At 33.4% G+C, this 16627-nt stretch overlaps 1 protein-coding gene across 1 annotated transcript in view; it reads left to right on the top strand.

The window, feature by feature from the left end:
* Positions 1-15925, top strand: part of LOC100328994 (Lim homeobox transcription factor) — a 55095-nt gene extending 39170 nt beyond the window's left edge. Inside the window, exons 4-8 of the mRNA XM_002738592.4 lie at positions 9938-10158; positions 10282-10514; positions 10903-10980; positions 11166-11286; positions 12056-15925. Of these exons, the coding sequence (XP_002738638.2) occupies positions 9938-10158; positions 10282-10514; positions 10903-10980; positions 11166-11286; positions 12056-12447 (1045 nt within the window). The 3' untranslated portion in view covers positions 12448-15925. The remainder of the gene's footprint in view (positions 1-9937; positions 10159-10281; positions 10515-10902; positions 10981-11165; positions 11287-12055) is intronic.
* The last annotated feature ends 702 nt before the right edge of the window (positions 15926-16627 follow it).

Raw genomic sequence — 16627 nt, 5'->3', positions numbered from 1 at the left:
AACATTGAACTTAAATTAATGAAATACCTATTTTATTAAATCGTAACATAGAGAAATGTGGTGAGTTTTAAAGAAAATGTGGCAAATTTCGGGAAAACATGGTGAATTTTGTTTTTAGTGATTTGTTTGTAGTTAATAAAATATTGATGATAGAATCCTGCATCTAACTTTGTCAAATGTTGTTTTTTAGTACTGCTCGGTACGTTTTATTTTTTTTTATGAGAAATCTTGATTTAGGTAGTTTATTCAAGTATTTTAGAGTGAAGTAACACCTGGCTGTGGGGAGCCAAATGTGGGCAGGTTTGACAGGATTTTATAGTAGAACAGGCAATGATGCAAGAACGTAACTACAGGAAGCCGGGAAATGGACGCTTTGCCCCGAGGCTAAAATGGCAGCCAACTTATGGAGCCATCAAAAGACTAGTAAGCTTTGAAAACATGAATATATCATGAATTACTACTGTAACTTGGTATTTATGTCATAGACCCTGCTGAAAAGTGCTTTTATAGAGCAGCTGAACTTGAGCAGTCGTGACATTTGCCAAAGTTTGTCAAAAGCTCAGAGAAATGGCTTGATGAACCCGAAAGTATCCCGCATTTCTGTCACCATGGTTACCTCAATGGCTAGTTTGGGTTTCCTTGATACTTTACAGTATTTATGCTAAGAGAATCAGTTTCTATGACAACCAAGATATGCATTCGATATTATTCACTGGATTCAGCATGGAATTTTTGTTGGCATGACGATTGGGGAGATATGAAGTTAAACAATGCTTGTTGGTGACTTTAATCAACTCTGCTACTGAAATCTATCAGTGAAATATGCCTTTTTTATGATTTTTTGTCTTTATGAAACCGTACCATGTAAGAAATTAATCATAGCACGATGATAGTCTGACATGATGTGAATGTTTCCATGGATACACAGGAAATTGTTTCCATGACATATCATGGCTCCCATCAAATTTTATCAAGTTCCTTCACCCAATTTACATATCGCTTTTGATATGCAAAGTGGTCCTGTCAGAGTTGACCATGATTTATGTTTGTACTGCATTTCTCCTGGGGCGATGGAGAACAAAGGACCGAATACCGGTCCATCATTGTTATGACTTTTGAAAATCCAACAAGAAAGTTCATATTATTCTTTTTGCTATTTTCTAAATTGCTCTTAAGGAGTTTTATAATGTTTATTTTTTTCCTTCTCATGTCCTGCATCTCTTCAAACTCTGATGCTTGAATCATCGTCATGGTAATAATGAACATAACATGTAGTGTACATACATAATGTTAAGTTATATTAAAATAATTAATGATACTGTAAATTTCTAATATTGTACATAAAGCAAAAAGCATATTTTCTTCTCAAGAACAATACTTTCTGAAATTATTTGATGTTTCTTCGGAAACACTACTTATTGTCACATAAAGCTACAGTCATAAAGTCATAGAAAAAAAGCATTGTGTTTTACATATGTATTGTGCATTGCATGGGACCCATATTCAAAAACAAAAGAAATATGTTTTAAAAATATTTTTTTTCAAAGTTACAGTCTGAGTCTATTTTAATGTTTCTGATTTGACTAGACATTTAGTTCCTTGGCCAATTACATTTTAGATATTAGCAGAGTAGTAGGACCTGTTACATTTGTGCCCCCCCCTTCCATCGCGTGTGCAATAAAATACATGTAGATTTTCATTTGAAAATCCAAATGACGACAAATTTGTGTGCGATTAATGATGTATCCATCATCAAATGAGTTTTGATTTGTAATATTTCTACCAGTCAGATTTGATCAGTTCATGTTACTAATAAAGTTTCTTGGGAATAACCCAGATATACTTAAGGAGCTGACTTAACAGCTACTAGTTGTAACATCATACCTTGAACTTTTGAAAAAGTGTTTAAGTTCACTCAAGTGTTGGAAAATAAACAGTATGTAGTATGTGCTGACGTATCCCAGTGGGCACCAATAACAACAAACAAATTGAAACCAGCAGCTTTGGCTACATGTGACTCATTGAAATTATGTTGCAAATAATTGACACTTTTTATATTGTTTGTACCAATTAATTGCTACATTAATATGCTTTACAATTATAATGGCTATAAGATATAGTGTATGAATAATTATGTCTCTGTAGATTTAACACCACCCCCCCATTTATTTTGCTATCCATGGAGGCCGTAAAATCTGTATTAGAAGCGGCATCCCTAATAGAAGCCGCATCCATTCTTTTTGAACAGTTGAGACCCAAAAATTCATCATTTCTCATACGTGTAGATGCTCTAATAAAAGCCACATCCCCTCTGTTGTATTGTACCATTTTAATAGCAGCCGCGGCTTCTAATACAGATTTTACAGTAATAGTCAAGCTGATTTAAATTTATGCTGATAAAAGTGAACACTTTAATATTTTTGTTTTAAATTGTCAATTTTTTTCATTTGACAGGGTGAGCCTTGACTATGAACATAACTTGGGTTTATAAAATATTTTAGAAAAACTGAACTTCTAATAATCCTTCAGCAGTCAGCAATGGTAAATAAATTTTATATTTGGCTGTTGGTAATATGTTGATTCAATGGCTAAGATATATATACATCACGCACCCTGAATAATCCTTGCATGTCTACAGAAAAGGAAAACAAGAATGCCGTCAAAAAATTCATGTTGCATAAAAAATATAATTCCTTTGGTTTAGGGTGAGGCAGGGGTGAGGTGGGGATGGGTGTCCCTGAAAAGTTTCTATTAGTCACAATAAAATTTTTTTTTAAAGAGCTCTTGTCTATAAAATACTTTGTTTTAAAGTGGTAAAGTTATTCATATTGTAAAATGTTTTTCATTTCATTTTTTCACTAATTAATTGATAAACCAATCAGGAAATGAGTTTATTATGATAAAAAAAAACATGGTTTTGCACCATTCCTAAAAATGAGGTTAAATTTATGCCAATATTGGGGGAAAATTTTTTGATGTTGTTCCTTAATAGATTTATGTTATAGTAGCATTTTTTAATTTGCTACATGAATACTGTGAGTTTTTATAATGTTATTTGTTTAAGTTTGCTTTGTAGCTAAACAAGGTGAACAATAATGTAGTATTTGCAGACAAGCTAACTTTTTATAATCATTACGGTAACATTTTTATTGAGTTCCGATGGAAAAGTCTAGATGAATTGAACCTTATTTCTGTGCCTCCTCTAAATATGGTTCCTTCTCTTACCTTGTAGATTGGGATGTAAACTATCACTATCACTATCGGCAACCATTCTTGACCCTAAAAGTGGGTACCTTCTATAATATTGTGGGTCTGGGATGCAAAATTTTGGGTCACCTTTTTTAATAGATCAATAGACACTTTACATGTTTGATATTTCAAACACTGTTGCCTAAATATTGGCTCACACTGGAGTTTTTTCAATAGTTCTCTGTACATGTAGAACGAGGTGGAACACAAATGACACCACATGTAAAGGGTGCATTGGAGCATGACCGGTTTGGACAGTGTTCAAATTTCCATTGTTGACCCGCTCTACTGTATTTATGCTCTGGAAAGGTTCACCGAGTAGAACTATTGAACCTACTCAGCACATAATATTGGTGAATTTTTGTATTGTATTTATAGATTATATGGATCATGTTGGAAAATATAACAGTGTAGCAATCAATCAATTAAAAAAAACCACAACTTTCCAATTAGGATCAGTCCAATAATCTCGTTAGCTCTGTTGGACTTTAATGGTATTATTACATGTCATCATTCTATGTTCCAAAATATTAGCAGTCTAGCATTTAGTGGAAGAGATTTAATAATTCTGTATCCACATCAAGGTTTGTTTTAATCCTAATGTGATGCCTCTCCTGTTGTTCCCAGTGGACGGCCAAGTTTGGTGTTTTGGCAATAAATATCTAAACAATAACAAACAAGTCCACTTAGAATGGAAGGGGTAACTCTATTCACAACACCTTTCGCAAAAAGTAAAAGTGCTAGCAAACATATTTAGCAAATATCCCTATTATTTCTATTGACTGATAAATATTTTGTATTTTTAACTAATAAACTTATTTTAAGTGACACTCACACTAAAACCAGACAAAGAAATATTCTTTTCAGAGCCAATTTTAACTTGTGCCATCATCAAGTTTTGCAAAGTTTTTTTAACATTGTACAACATTAACAAATTAATATTAAACTTGACTTTCAGTCGCTAGTGCCGAATAAGCTTAGAGGGAAAACTGCTGAATTAACTGAAGAATTAAAAAAAATTGTTTTTAATTTATTTTTTAATCTCTAACGCTCCGATGAACATTTGAGAGGGTACGTATGGTAATATAATATTGATTTTTTTAAAGTTTTTGTTCATGATTTTAAAAACATGGAATAAAAATCCAATTTTTATAAAAAACAACAACAACAACAAATGATACAGCAATAACTGTGAAGATTTAAAATTATAGAAAATGTAAATAAATTTTAAAATAACACATTACACACAATAAATGAAAAATAGGAATCTTGTGTTGCTTAAAAATTCTGAACTTGAAAATGGTTTAAAATTAAATAATAACATTTTTTCAATCAAGGAGAATTTATTTTAGAGATAGTAATGTACGTGTTAGAATCCTAGATGATAATGTATTAAGTTTGTCAGTTTTCACCAATGAGACCACGTGTGCCCCTCCCCCTCCTCGTGGATGATTCTCCGCAGCTGTGACTCTTGTTCTACATACTAATATAAGTAGATTTTGTCACAGATGTCGAATGCCAACACTGTTTCCACACTATAGTCTAACATAAATAAATCTGTTAATTTCAATAGGACATCACCAAATCCAATTTTTATCAAAAACGTCTTTTCAAATCCTAGTTTAACCCTATTTGAGAGATAGAATTAGTAAAGCTGGTCCTGCTGCAAGAGTGATATTAAAAAACCTACAGAATTATAATATTTAAATATTCTAGTTGAGAACAAATCGCCAGCCGGAGCATTTTTATACAATTGATTTCGACAAACTGTAGCTACATTGTAACTGTGGAGGCTCCCAACAGTCAATGTGTTAATTTGATTTTGATTGTTTTATTTTATTAAAGTCTCTCTGGTTGTGATCTGTAAATCTCTTACTAGTACACACTCTTTGTATACCTACATGAAATACAATGGGATGTTTTTTTTTCTGTTTACTTAATACTAATGATACATCCCCATTTGAAAAAAATTCTAATAATATTGTTTTAACAGACAATAGTAGGCTTGGTTACCAAATAAATACCATAAAAATACATGTGGTTTATTTTTGTTAAGAAAAATAACTATTTATAAAGATTGATATAGCTTGTAACAGATTTTGGTACAATGTAACAGACTGGCCAACAAAGGATCATCGTGATCGTAGACCTGTATCATCTTTGTCGGTGTCAGTCTGATTATGTATTAATAGTCTTTTGAATCCTTGCGTGTTCAGCCTGAGTTTTAACGTGATGTGTCCAGGGTCTGGGGATTTTCACGATCTAGGTATGTTACCATAGTTACCATACACACTGTCCCTGCACCACGGATGAGTGACACTTGCAAAGTTAATTTGCATATAAGCCGATCACGCTTCAAGGATTGTTCGCATTGCAGGATAATCTTGTCAAATAGATCCCTCCCTCCTCCCTCCCAATCCGAGGATGATTAAACCCATTCTGATCAAACACTTCAGTGACCAAGGTAATTTACACTCTGCAAAAAAAGGATTCCCCACTGTTTGTTGAACTTAGGAATGCTTATAAAGCATATTTTTTCTGAAAGCTTAGATATCAGGGAGCATGACCTTCGACCTTGTGACCATCACTTGCGAAAAAGATTATGCAAATAAGTGTGGACATTTGAACACATAACATTCCTATGTTTGTAATATATATATATATTTAAATTATCATATACTCAAAGTTTCTGAAAAAAACAATTTATTTAGCTTTATATTGGTTTGATATTTTGTTATTTGTAATTTAAATTTGCTAATTTATAATTTTAAAATTTTGGAACAGATTGGTAATCAAATGAGTGCGCCACAGCTACACAACCAAAAATACAACAACAAAAAACCTAAATTGTTATGAAAATTTTAAAATTAAACAAAAAAACTACACTCTCACATTGGTTCCATGAAAGAAATCAACTATAAAAACTTTTTTATTTATTTTTTTCATGGCCGCACTCAAAGTGATATTTTTATTTACAGTTCTAACTATTATACATAGGATAATTCACAGCAAGGTTAGGTTAATTTGAAGTTTAAAGACATTAAAATAGCACAATCTAAGGGAAAATAAAGTTTGGTATATTTTTTATTTGATATTATTTGAATTGTTGCTTTTTCAATTTTTATAAAAATGTGTATAGCTAGTATAAACCTACAACTATTCAGTTTTAGGATTATGTTTAGAAAAAGCGTGTCCTAAACTTAGAAGATACAAACACTCCCCATTCATCAATGCAAATTTTTGAAAAATATGGTCCTCTACTGTACAATAGTAGATTTCTGTGATTCGGTGTTTTCTTTCGCAACAGACCTTGTAAGAGCAAAATGAAAGGGACCGCATATCTCTATAGGCCGTTGCACTGTGACGTTATGTATTTAAATTTATGCTGACCATCATGCGACTATCTGTAAACGAATGTCGATCACTGATCAGTACTAGCTGACGAACTGCTGTGACATCTTTGTCCACAAGTTGTTTACTGGAACAGATACATGTGTATTTAAACAACAACAAACACTATTATTCTTTTATCGGCACATGCACGTATGCGAGCAAAACATAAACAAGTGCGACATTTTATATTGCAAGTTGATATGAGCAATAAATAAATAATAAAAAAATTGGGGGCTTTTCATTCATGCTCTTTCGTTAATTGGTTACAATTCAGTAGTCACATGGCACACAAAAAGTTAACCTATATTGGAGATATTTAAATCACTACTATAAAGCATTTGTCATAATTCATCCACATGATTCACGTTTTTTTTTTTTTTTTGCTGAATGAAATAGTACTTAGTCTCCGAATACCAGCAGGCATAAATGTAACAGCTACGTGCCATCAGTGTTGCACACGTAATCTGTGATAACAGGTTGGAATTACTAATGTTTCACTTATGTTGGCAATTGTACCACTAACGAAGGGGTCTGCAACGCCAGTAATCATGTAAAGTCATCGACAGTGATCTAAATCCAATGTGTAATAGCATGCATCATGACAACTCAGGCGAATCAATGAACGTGGCTCATTGTAAATACACTGAACATGCATAAACAAATCGTGAAAATGCATATCACAGTATAAATGTTTAATTCCGTGCACAGTTGTGGTAAATTATTCCAATGAAGTACAACTGAACACGTGGATGAAAGTTGTTCACACTACCATAAAAAATGGCTGCCCTATAAAGTTTCTGTGCTTTTAATGTGTATAAGTATTATAAAATTTTTTTAGATCCACCTTTTGTTTAATGGTTACTTTCCAGAATACCAAAATACATTCCAGTCTCTTTTTTGAAACAAAGCAGAATTTATTATTATTTTTGAATCAAACAAATTTATGTGATTATTTTTGTTTGTTAGGTAGAAAAACTGCGCAAATTTTCTGTTTCTTCTTCACATAGTTTTGAGATTTCCAGGAGAGTGTTAAGAAACAATGATGCATTCTCCTTGATAAAATGTGCACAGTTTTCTTTCTTTTTTTTCTCTATCCATGGAGTGGTCAACATCATTCAATAGCCATTTTAAGTTTGTTTGTTTTTTCAATTTTGGAGGGTGAGGTTTTGTGCATGGAAAGAACTATATTTATGTTGGAGAAGTTGCCACCCACAGACAAGTTCATCTCTGACACTCCAAAATTAACATGCACCAATTCAATGTTTTCTTTTCTGACTGCCTTCTGTGTAATGCATGCTTTGTATTGGAGTGAAGCTCGAGACACCAGTAGCTACATATTACCTACTGTGTATCCAGTTTGCAACAAATTAGCTGTTTAATGTTATCAACTGGAGTAGATGTAATGCAAACATTACATTATAGCTACTGTATAAGATATAACCCTCCAAACACATGTAAAGACGTGTGATACCAATCACTACAGCAGGTGGCAAGTAAAAACACATCATCTAGAAAGTTACTACTCAAATAACAAATCCGATACTAGTTAGCTCTCTTGGTTGTCTGTTTCAAATACTAGTGCAAATAGTTTGATCAAAGGTCTCGCCTTCAGGCCCTACTGATGATTTGTGGGACATGCCCCCTAACTACGTCTCTTGGCAAGTACTCTTTAAAGGGAATTACAGTCATGCTTAAAAATTAAGATAGTGTGAAGGTCTGAGTTCAAGTTTCAACTAAGATAATATTTGTTTTTAAGTTCGGTCTTCAGTCAGCCAGCTTTAATGCTGATCTAGCTTTTCTAACTTTTATTGCAACTTTATAGTTGAGTTGCATTTGTATTTCTTAGATTAAAAATAATGTTAAAAATGGTTTGAAATGTGGAATATTATTTTATTCTTTGTCATTGCTTGCGTTATGACACAGACTTGAAATTACAATAGTTTAAATGTTATTTCTCGTACTTTATATCTGTTTAAATTCTAAAAGTGTTTTTCCTATCGACTGTCACTGGTTGAGCTTTTAATGGAAATATATTTAGAAAATCTTTTGCAGTGCAAATCCACTAGCAAAGTATGTTCTTGTGCACAAATCGACCCAACACAAAACTTTTTGAATGAAGTTTAAAAATGTATAAATCAGTCACCAAATGGTGAACAGTTTAATAAACGTAGAAAATTTGAGAAAGTATGAGGAGCAGCTAGAATCAATAAAAAAAATGATACAGTGTTTCTAATAAAATCAAGAATTGTTCAGTCTTCCATTCCATCGAAGTCCACCAGCTGGCACATCAATATGTGTTAAGGCAGTTAGCTCTTGAAGTATTTTTTACATTTTTTATCTGTGTATTTGTGGAATGGCCATGGCCGAGAAATAACACTGTGATAATATTGTGGCACTATGTGTATGTTTTCTATTTCTCTCATTAACCAGTTAGGATTCTTGGAGTTTTTAACGCATCCGACTAATTTCAAAATGTCTGATTTTATTCCATTGCTAAGTAAGCTTAGACAATGATAGATACAGGGGGTAGTGGTAGACATACTTGGGATTCCCGTAACTCAGTTGGATCAGAGATTGAATTCTTATTTATCTTACTTTAAACTCAGTCATGTAGAAAAAGGTAGTGTGCTCCTGTTGGGGCAGCTATGCCATTTATTTTTCGGGAAAAGGAGATATGTAAATGATGGGGGTTGGAGGTCAAGTGGTCTTCAACTTAGAGACTTATTTTACATGATGTATGGCAGTTGTATAATGAAATAGAATGGGAATTATCACTGGCTTTTGGATTGATAAAAGTGATGTGCTGGAATATTAAATGGCTTATGGTGAGCAGCGCCCTCTATTGATGAATATGATAAATGTTTGTTGCAAAGTTAGGCAAATTTAGTTCTGGTTGAAATGATCGTCACTATTATTTCTAGAAGTAAAGTTTTTCAGCTTATTACTTCATATATTTTTTTAAAAGCATATGAGCTGCATTTTTTACTAATTTTGTATTTTTTAATAAAGTTTACCAATCTAAAATGTTTTTTTGTAAATTGCACATAGAGTACTGAAAAACCTGTAGCCAAAAAAATGTCCCTTTGGTATAAAATTAGGAAAAAAATTATAGAAAACTATATGTAACGTTTTATTAAAATGTTGGCGGGAAAATTATAATAATCAAATTTTTAACTAACTTATGTATTTTTTTCCAAGAAAATTTTGATAAAAATTAAAAATGTGCGAAAGATCTTTTGCTGTAACTAATTAATAAAAGTATGAATAATAATTTTCTAATATTAATTTTTTGCAGATTATTTGGAACAAAGTGCAATGGTTGCTTGCAGTCTATCACATCAAATGAACTTGTGATGAGGGCGCTCTGTAATGTCTACCACCTCAGGTGTTTTAACTGTATCATATGTAACCAACGGTTACAGAAAGGTGATGAGTTTGTTGTCCGAGATAACCAGTTATTTTGTAAAGTAGACTATGAAAAAGAGTATGGTTCAGTGCAGCTCAGTAGTCCACAAGGTATGACTTATTTAATTACTTTTTTAAAATATTTTTTGCTATTTTCAAATTTAAATGAGAGAAAACAGAGTTAATGTGATAGCCTTTCATAATAACCTTTTATTATATAATTTCGTTTTCCAGGTCACCATTCAGAAGATGATAGTGATGTCATTGACGAAGGTTACCTTGACAACAGCGTCTCCAATACTATGGATGATAATTCTGGAAACGATAGTGACACAAACAGCACAGATACAAAAGGCAATGGTGGAGATGGTCGAAAAGGCCCAAAGCGACCAAGAACAATATTAACCACAGCACAAAGAAGGGCTTTCAAACAGTCTTTTGAAGTTTCACAGAAACCATGTCGAAAGGTAATAACAGTTACTGATTGTCATGAAATATTGAAAATTTGCAGGGCTATGTTTTGTGAAAGTCCAAAAAAATATCAGTTAGCTCCAGATTTGTTCTTGGCTCATATTTTGTGACTTTAATTTTAATTTGCGTGGGTGTGTAATAACATGAAATCCAAACCAATATGGTGATATATCCAGAATCCAGACCAGTCTGGTGATATATCAAGAATCCAAACCAGTCTGAAGATACATCCAGAATCCAAACCAGTCTGAAGATATATCCAGAATCCAAACCATTCATAATCACCTTAAAACTTAAACTTGTTATATTATTGAAGTACTTGCACATGACTACCTTGTTCTTTTCTAAGAAATTCACATTTTGATTACCACATTCTGTTTTCAGGTGCGAGAATCGCTTGCTGCAGATACAGGACTTAGTGTACGTGTCGTGCAAGTTTGGTTTCAAAACCAAAGAGCCAAGGTAACTATGACATTCCTGATTTACCTAATTTTCTTCATTGTCATGAGTCCCTGGTGGGTCTTCACACAGTTTACGTTCAGAATAAATAATAATATGAAGTTATTTTGAGAATATCACATGTATTCCTCTTAAAATTATTTCTGAAGGCTGAATATTCTCATGTTCATATATTATTTGTTTTGTAGATGAAGAAAATACAAAGACGTCAATTGCAAGAACAGGGACAAAATACTGATGGAACATCACCAAGGCGATTGTCGTCACGGTCACAAAATAGGAGGGCACTCAAAGATAAACAAGATGAAAGTAAGAGAATTTAAAATTATTTCTGTGTGTGTCAACTTTTGTCATCTTTCTCAAAATAAACCTGCATATACTTTTTTGGAGAGAAGAAAAAAATCAAGCCAATGTGACTTTTGTCTAAAATTATCATAGAATTTTTGAAGCTGCCAGGTCAAAGTTTAATATATTTGTATCTATTTAATATAAATTTCCAGTTACCCACAATCCTTTGCCAGTCCAGGCAGCCTTTTTTAATTGTAATGAGGTAAATGGACCTGTTTGTTTGTTATTTCATTTTCCACATCACAAAGCTAAAGTCAAGGAAACAACACAAAAAACAACTTTGATGTTATCTTGAGCAAACAAATTTATATATGTTGCACATGTAGTGGTAATCTTGTTACACTGTTCAGGAGAGTTTCAACAACTAGCCCACAGTACAGTTTTCTGAGATTTTTAGGCCTTTGTTTTCACTGTGATGGTTGCCATGCGGTGAAATTATCAGGATGTCCGCCCCCGATAATAGACAATTATCCTTGCACTGTGAGATCCCATGTTATGCGTGAAATTGAACATTACAATAGGACAAACAAAAGTCATAGCATCAAAACATTGGTTTTGACAAACACAAAAGTAGTTTTGAAGTGTTTTTAGCTTAATATTGTGGTGTATAGCATAATTATGTTCATTTATGATAAAGAAAAATGAAAAACATCTTTATTAGTTGTAACTATCGAATGTTTATGTTGTCTCCATGATGTCATCATCTGAATTTTTTTTTTCTCAATTCCAGGTAACTACAGTCTAGATGAAGATACAGATCTAAAAGATATAAAATACACAATGCCCGAAGATATGATGAATCATGGTTACCATCACCAATCTATTCAACCTACCCTCCCCCATTTACCACCAAATATGGAACCTTCCTACCCACAAACTCCCATGTTTCCAAGCAACCCCATGACCCCAATGCAAGGTCAAAGTATGTATCCAGGACAACCAGATCACATGTTTGATGCTGCACCAATGGATGGAAGAATGATGGATGAGAGTGGTCTCCTAGCAACCGCTCAGACTAACCACAGTCCTGATCATATAACAGTTGGTAACAATGGTAGAATGGGAAATCCCATTGATAAGTTGTACTCAATGCAAAATTCATATTTCAATGGATCTGAATAGTATATATAGGAGTTCAGTTTCACTAGAAATGTTATTTACGTTGTGTTTATATTTGTGTTTGCGTCTTCTCAGTCGCATTGTTACTATCATGACATGAACTTTAATGGAAATATGATGCAGTATTATTTAAATGAGATATCCTTATATGGAATTGGCATGTCCTTATATGGAAATCTGATATCCCTATATGGAGTGGTCATGTCCTTATATGGAAATTTGATATCCATATATAGAATTATTGTATCCTTATATAGAAATCTGATATCCTTATATGGAATGCTCATGTCCTTGTACAGAAATCTCATTTCTTTATTCAGAAGTTGATGCCAGTTTGATCCCTCAAAGATACAGATTTTTGTGTCTCAACATGGCTGGTGCCACTTTTTAAAAATAATGAATGATACATAAAAGGTAGAAATTGACCAGAATTTGAGAAGCATTGATACAAAGTAATATGATTGCATTTCCTATCAGTCCAATCTTATCAACTAGTATATTTTCACCATTTTTCACACTTCTATATTTTGATGTAACCATGGTGATTGTGTCTGTTTGTCTTTCACTGTGTATGCTTGAAGTTATCTAGCATTTTATCTAAGTGCAATATTGGCTGGGTAACCATGATGTACAGTACCTTAAGCTTTAAATCATTTTTTTACTGCTCATTTTGTCAATACAATTTTTTTTGTAGCTTAGCAACCATTTTGTTTAATTATGACACAAACCCAAATGGCTCCAAAATAAAAAGTGAATGAATACTTAAATTTTTTAAAAATCTTAGAGAATCATATTTATCAAATTGTATATTTGTTGCACATTTTCAATATCTTTACTTAATATTAATAGCCCATTGAACACCTGCCAACATTTTGAAGCATTATTTTCACATTTTTCTGTATTTTTCTATAATTTCATCATTAATTTTGGACCAAATGGACATGATTTTCCATTGGCTACAAGGGGTAATCAAATTTTTGAAAAAATGTGAAAAAAATTTCACGGCCTTCTTTTTTTTTGTAACAAAAGTTGACTGGTGTTCAAAGGGTTTATAACAAAACTGAAATGATCTGTATGCAGTGTAACTTAAGGGGACTATTTTCCCCTCTTCACTACTACTGAGTGACATTTTGTTCACAAGAACTTAGGGGGACAATTTATCTGCCATTATTTGTGTCAAGTTGGGGTAACCATGATAAAAACATTGAATTTCGGGATCAAAATATTTTTTTTTTTATCTATGATGTAATTTTTGACAGTCATACAGAAAGTAAGCTCATATTGTTATTGTAAAATAGGTTTATAGCTTGATTGCTTTGCAAATAATGTATTTATATATCAAACTTTAGAATCTAGCTTTATAAAATTCTGTGTTCAGTTTGTTGTGTTGTTATGTAATGTACATAGAACTATATAGATGTTTGAGGCTGCCAGGTCAAAGTTCAATATATTTGTATCTATTTAATATAACTTTCCAGTTACCTACAATCTTTTGCCAGTCCAGGCAATTCCCATTTTGAATTGTAATAAGGTAAAAGGGACCTGTTTGTTATTTTATTTTCCAAATCACAAATTTGTTTTTTCTATACTGTATCTGTGCATCTATCAATGTAAAACTAGAAAATATACTTTTGGCCATGATTTTACAAATGAAAGCGATTCTCAAGGACTAGTTTTTGAAGTTTACGAACATCTGACACAGTAGGCTTTTACTAATACTGTAAAATACTTTATTTTCACTTGGAATTAATTTTCGCTGAAGGATTGATTCAGTGAAAATAAAATCCAGTGAATATACCTTTTTTCCTAAATTTTACAGTCAACTTGTCAAAAATTGCTGAAAAAAATTCCATACAAAAACTCAAAAATTCTTTTCAGCGAAAATTACTTCAAGCTAAAATAAAGTATTTTACAGTAGTTCATATGAACTGAGCAAATTATGCTTTGGCATAAACTAAATAAATCAATGTGAAATACAGAATGCACACACCCCAGTATTGTAATGACTATTTTATGAACAAAAACTTGTAGAATTCTCATACATGTAAATTGCATGAATTAGGGATTGACCATTTGAAATTCTGGCGAAAGGGGAGATTGTTGATTTCAAAAAAGTAATCTGCACAGAGAACATTTTGAGAAAAAAATGTCTACAGACGGAAAGTTATAAAAAAAAGTGTATTTATAAAAAATTTAGTTCTACTATCCCCCAACTTTCTAATGTTCAACCTCTTATTAAAATAAAAGGTCTCATATTTTCTCGGTACCATATTTGCTTTATTTGAAATGCATCTCTAAAGCACACATGAACTTGAAAAAGTGTTTTGGTTGGATTTTATTATTATATTAAATTTGACACCAAACACTTTTTTAACAGGGTCATCATTTACATAAACATGTGCTACTAAAATACCATATATGATACAGGGTCTATAATAATTCCAACCCCGATTTATTCGTGTGATGAAATACATAGAATTCCGGTTCATATTTCAACTTTTTTTCTTCAGACTTTCAAATAGCCAGTCGCTGGGGAATAATTCAGCTAAATTTTAAGGAATTTTTAAATTGGAAAGCCTTCCTTATTTAAAGGTCTCTCACTCAATTCTTAACCTGAACCAGAAACTCCCACACCAGTGTAATTGTATATGCCCCTCTAGTTAACTATGTCCTGAAGAGGAGGGGTGTATACAATTAACACTGAGGGTACTGAGGGGCAGGGTTAGATTAAAGTTATGGATGAGGGAGACTGAGGAACCCCCTAAATCAAGTGTTGGTCGTGTCAATGTATCTTTATGTCAGCTTAGCGAAAAAGGCCGATGTTTCTAAATTGTTTGAGTAAAATCATATTCTGGTATTATTGAATAGACTTATGGATGACCCCTATGGGTCACACATCCTGGTACTTCTGGGGGTAGTGTTGTCCTATGATATCAACTATCTAAAATATTCTACTGGAATTTGTAATGTTAAATAGGTTTTGATCTTCAATCACAAACTTCTTACTCTTATTTTCGTAAAACTCCCATTTATTCTGAACTTATACCCCTGAAAGTACCAGGATGTGTGACTTTGTATTTCCAGAAAGTGCTCTTTTGTTGGAGCTGCCAAATATGGTAATAATTGCACTTTCTTCCCAAGGTGATATAGAGTTCTAATTGGCTACTTCTCCCATAAAATTATTAACCAATCAAAGCTCTGTTGTTATGGATACTCCATTATAGATTCATATTGAGAAATGTTACAAATTTATCATATGTTCTTATTTATGAAAAAAGTTGTCCAATTTTTATTTAAAAGAGGTGTTTTGCTTGTCTTTGATCTCAAAATGTGCTCTGTTTGTATACTTTTCAAATGGCTTCTTTCCAAAGCTCAGTTTAATGTTATATTATATGAAGGTATATCATTCAACAAATTATATGCAGCATGACAATAAACAGGGTGTTCTCTTTGTAAAATAGAATCTTTACTCTCAATATAATGTGTATCTAGTGTTTTCGTATAGAACCCACCCCCATGTGGGAAAATAGCCCCCTCCCCTCAAGTGGGAACATAGCCCCCTCCCCTCAAGTGGGAACATAGCCACCTCCCCTCAAGTGGGAACATAGCCCCCTCTCCTCAAGTGGGAAAATAGCCACCTCTCCTCAAGTGGGAACATAGCCACCTCCCCTCAAGTGGGAAAATAGCCCCCTCCCCTCAAGTGGGAAAATAGCCCCCTCCCCTCAAGTGGGAAAATAGCCACCTCTCCTCAAGTGGGAACATAGCCACCTCCCCTCAAGTGGGAACATAGCCACCTCCCCTCAAGTGGGAAAATAGCCACCTCTCCTCAAGTGGGAACATAGCCACCTCCCCTCAAGTGGGAAAATAGCCCCCTCTCCTCAAGTGGGAAAATAGCCCCCTCCCCTCAAGTGGGAACATAGCCACCTCTCCTCAAGTGGGAAAATAGCCACCTCCCCTCAAGTGGGAACATAGCCCCTCCCCTCAAGTGGGAAAATAGCCACCTCCCCTCAAGTGGGAAAATAGCCACCTCCCCTCAAGTGGGAACATAGCCACCTCTCCTCAAGTGGGAAAATAGCCACCTCCCCTCAAGTGGGAACATAGCCACCTCTCCTCAAGTGGGAAAATAGCCACCTCCCCTCAAGTGGGAACATAGCCACCTCTCCTCAAGTGGGAAAATAGCCAC

The sequence above is a fragment of the Saccoglossus kowalevskii genome, chromosome 17, assembly GCF_978046115.1.
Source record: "Saccoglossus kowalevskii chromosome 17, keSacKowa6.1, whole genome shotgun sequence".
Classification (NCBI taxonomy): domain Eukaryota; kingdom Metazoa; phylum Hemichordata; class Enteropneusta; family Harrimaniidae; genus Saccoglossus; species Saccoglossus kowalevskii.
Note: the sequence above shows the minus strand (reverse complement) of the source record. Positions and strands in the feature narration are given on the sequence as shown.